The 4,221-nt window shown below is 38.0% G+C and overlaps 1 protein-coding gene across 1 annotated transcript in view; it reads right to left on the bottom strand.

The window, feature by feature from the left end:
- Positions 1 to 1,161: 1,161 nt before the first annotated feature.
- The window catches only part of LOC106882321 (ganglioside GM2 activator), a 6,974-nt gene continuing 3,914 nt past the window's right edge, over positions 1,162 to 4,221 (bottom strand). The window contains exons 3-4 of the mRNA XM_014932963.2: positions 3,114 to 3,321; positions 1,162 to 2,253 (exon numbers count right to left, since the gene is read on the bottom strand). Of these exons, the coding sequence (XP_014788449.1) occupies positions 2,167 to 2,253; positions 3,114 to 3,321 (295 nt within the window). The 3' untranslated portion in view covers positions 1,162 to 2,166. The remainder of the gene's footprint in view (positions 2,254 to 3,113; positions 3,322 to 4,221) is intronic.

The raw sequence follows: 4,221 nt of genomic DNA, 5'->3' as shown, positions 1-4,221 counted from the left end.
ATATATATATGCGCTTGTGCGAGCATGTGTGCAGTTGTTTATGCATTCATGTGCGTGTGTGTGTGTGTGTGTGTGTGTGTGCACGCGCCTGTGTATATTCGCGCATTTATGCGTACAAGTATGGTTACATACGGGTATGGATGTGTATGTTCCGATACGAATGTACGCCTATAGGTGTATAGACGACAGAGATGAGGAAAGAAAACGGAGAAAGAAAAAAACGTGCCTGGGTTAACGATTTTACATGCTGAAACCGTTATATGCGAGGGCGTAGGTGTGTGAGGGAAGGTAGACAGTATCCTCAAGATGGATTTCTGGCCCGACTACATGCCACAGAGTAGACTCTGTTAAAGGCCACACACCCTCACACATAAGTTTCTCGGTGATGCTTCCGTCTACTAAATCCACTCACAAGGGTTTGGTCGGCCCGAGGACCCAGAAAAAAGGAAACCGGAATCATATTGGAAAGCAAGCTTCTTACCACACAGCCACGCCTGTGGTTATACATATATACACACATATATACACATACATATATATAAATCTACTAAATGGAGTAATACGTATATGTTAAAGAATTCATTTAACATATGCGTATTATTCCATTTATTAAACGTTTATATTTACTCAATTTCCCAAAATAACGGAGTTTCTACCTCATAAACAGGAGTTATACCACAATCATTTTGTGATCGTTACTACCCTGGTATCTATTAACCAATTTATTTTGTCGGAGGTAATTATTAACTAAGAAAAAATAAATACATATATATATATATATATATAATCAAAGCCGAAAGCATGAATGACAAAACTAACTTCAACGGCCATTCAAGTTAGAAATTATGGGAGAGTGGAACTGCATGCACGAGGCATTCTAGCCGATGTGCCAATGACTGCCAATTCGCTACCTAAAAATGAAATTAAAAAACGAAAAATGACATTGAAGAGGTAAGGAAATTTAACTACTGCTTATAGTATGTTGGAGAGGCCATGTAGATGTTCCAGTTGTTTCAAAAGCTGTCAAAAGGATGTCTCAGATCCAACTCTATAAGAAATGGTTGCTTTACAATAACCTCTCATTCTCCATACTTTTAGAAAACATTCTCATGTACAATCTGTGAAAAACCAACGTTGCCAAAAGAATTAACGATTCATTACTCAAGAATAAGAAATTTATTTCGTGTTTGTTTGTTGTTTTTTTTTTTTCTGGTGGGGTGTGCGGTTGAAAATAGCTTTATTTCAAAACTGATCTGAATAAAAAGTTTCTGTGTACATTTTTTCAGTAAAGTATATCAGAAAAAAGAATATAAATGAAACTTCTTAATTTTTTTTTTTAATATGTTATTTTAAGATGACTTGAGAAATTTTGAGGTAATGTTGCATTTGGAGTTTTTTTTTTTTTTTAGTAAAAGAAGAAAAAATCCCAAAGATGCCACTTCCTTAGATGAGAATATTTCTCTCAAAAAATTGTGGCGCTTGCAATCAAATACAGTATCAATACGTATATTAATGCGGAAAATAGAATTTGGCCTGTAAACAAGGTATGTTAGTTTTAAATTTGCTAAACATTTCATAACTTTGTGATATGGAATCAAGTTGGTTTGTCTGTCACAGCAAAAACGAACTTGTGATGATTGTTAGAAACCTGAGATCTTCCAAAATTTTGTTTTTAGTATTAAAAACAACGCCAGATATCAAACCGTTCCAACGTGTTCTTCGAATATTAAAAATAATAATAATCCTTTCTATTATAGGCACAAGGTTTGAAATACCTGGGAAGGAGACTAGTCGATTACATGTACTTGTTTTATCTCAAATGTACTTATTTTATCCACCCCGAAAGGCGGGATTTGAAGTCAGAACGTAAAGAGTCGGTTGAAATGCCGTCAATCATTTTATCAGACGTGATAACGATTCTGCCGGCTCGCCCGCTTTAATAATAATGCTATAGACTTCAAGTATTTTATGTTCTTTATAAGTAATGTTATCTAAAAAATAAATTAAAACCTATTTTAGATAAAGCTTTGTTAAATGTAAAAGAATAACATGAAAATATTTGAGGGATACAATAGAAACTGGAATAGAGGTTTTATTTAGGGGATGGAAAAGTTCACACAACGAACACTATGATGATCCGATACTAAGTGTTTGCCGGTTTTTCCGTTAGGCGATGCTGAATTCTAGATCAAGACAAAACGTCTGTTCTTTCGTATGTCTGTCAACCATGTTCACATGGACTTTGTAGGAACCCTTGGTAAAATAAAATTTTTAGAAAATTAGATTAAAATAATTGTGTACATGTACAAGGGGGTGCTGAAAAATACTTGGCTTAGGGTAAAAGGATATGCAGGAGGATTAGTTAATTATGATTTTATTCAACATATTTCCCTCACAAATTCCCACACTTATTGCAGTGGTCCTTCAGTTTTTCTAAACCCTGTAAAAGAACTCGGAAGGTTGGGCCTCCAACCAGGCCTTTTGCGACACCCTTTAAGCCAGGAACTTTTTAGTATACCATCGTAATTGTTTACATGCATTTGAACATCACTTATAGAAGGTGGTACCGGTACTGGCATCTGGGGGCGTGCTTCCGAGTTCAAATCACTGAGCATATCTACTGTATCCTCAAGTCTTGCGAGTGCTTTTAGAGGGGAATTTGGCAACCAAACCTTGGATGAGGGCACTCTTGTTCACTTATGAAGAATTTACTGTGCAATTTATAACTTCTCATAATTATCTCCCCTTTACTTTGACAGTCACCAGCAATTTCTACTACATTGCTTTCTTTCTCCAACTAAGGGGTAAATTTTAATACATCTATAAATTTTTGCGCGCAGTATTTAGTACATCGTCAACTACAAGATTTATCGGAAGCCATGTCATTGGCTTATTCGAGTTATTTTCCCCTTTACACGCATCCACGCGCACATATACATCGCATAAGCACGCGATAGAATAAGTAATAGACTTGCAAAGAATAAGTCCTGGGTCGATTTGCTCGACTAAAGGCGGTGCTCCAGCATGGCCGCAGTCAAACGACTGAAACAAGTAAAAGAGTAAAAGAGTATCAATTTGTACTGTAGTAACTAAAGATGAGGAGTAATACTCACCGAAGCCAAAAAGGACAAATAACTTGGTACATGAGGCAGGGATACATTCATACTGGATATCGTAAGACTTTGTTTGGACACCGGGCAAGTAAGATCAATGTTGTACATCGAGAAATAGCTATCAACTTGGGTGATTATATCAGCCATCATGCCTCCCCAGTTCTCGTCTTTCATGCGTTTTAATAGCGTACAGGAGTCGTGGTAGGTGCTGCAAAAATTAAATAGATATGGCAAGATCATTTCTTTCTCCAATGTGTGTGTGTGTCTGTGTGCAATGCAAAACATATACTAACAATATACAAGAGAAGAATGCCACATATACAACGTAGATTCCAGATGTCTTCAAAGTTTTTCAGGAACGACATTAATTTCAAGGAAGTACAAAACTAATCTCCTTCAAATCAGGATCTTTTGACTTCAATGCTCATGTTATAGCGCTCCATTCACATCATGAAGGTTCCATGGATGTCCTTCAAAGGGAAGGAGTCCGAGACCCTTATCACAGCCGCTTTCCTCTTCTGAGAGTCTCCTTCATCTCAGAGAACAACCAACAATCACAAGGAACAAGGTCTGAACCGTAGGAACGTTGTGGGACAGTTTTGGTGTCCATCTCTGTCAAGTAGCTGGTTGCCCGAATGCTCTAACCTGAGCAACCTAGGAACAATCTTTGCACAGGTTTTGCGCATGCTCAAATCCTTATGAATAATTCTGTGCTGTCGCCACACCAACTTCAAACTGTATGCTTATTGTCATTATGGACACACGACGGCCTCCATCCAGAAAATTGCGAATTTTCTCCACCACCCCTGATGTTCTGGCGTCCTTCTCCCTCCCACCCCTCTCGTCATTTCTCACCTCCCCTTTTATCGTCCTTGAACTTCTTATGCCAACGAAAATATTAATCCATAAGCAGTCTAGTGAATTTCATAAGTTTCTTTAGCGTTTTTGCTTAGTCTTACACAAAACTTTGTGGAAGCGCAATGGCCCAATGGTTAGGGCAGCGGACTCGCGGTCATAGGATCGCAGTTTCGATTCCCAGATCGGGCGTTGTGAGTGTTTATTGAGCGAAAAGCACCACGAGGCTCCAGCAGGGAATGGTGGCAAACCC

This window comes from Octopus bimaculoides, chromosome 21 (genome assembly GCF_001194135.2).
Source record: "Octopus bimaculoides isolate UCB-OBI-ISO-001 chromosome 21, ASM119413v2, whole genome shotgun sequence".
NCBI classification, from domain to species: domain Eukaryota; kingdom Metazoa; phylum Mollusca; class Cephalopoda; order Octopoda; family Octopodidae; genus Octopus; species Octopus bimaculoides.
This window is presented reverse-complemented; position numbering and strand designations above follow the sequence as displayed.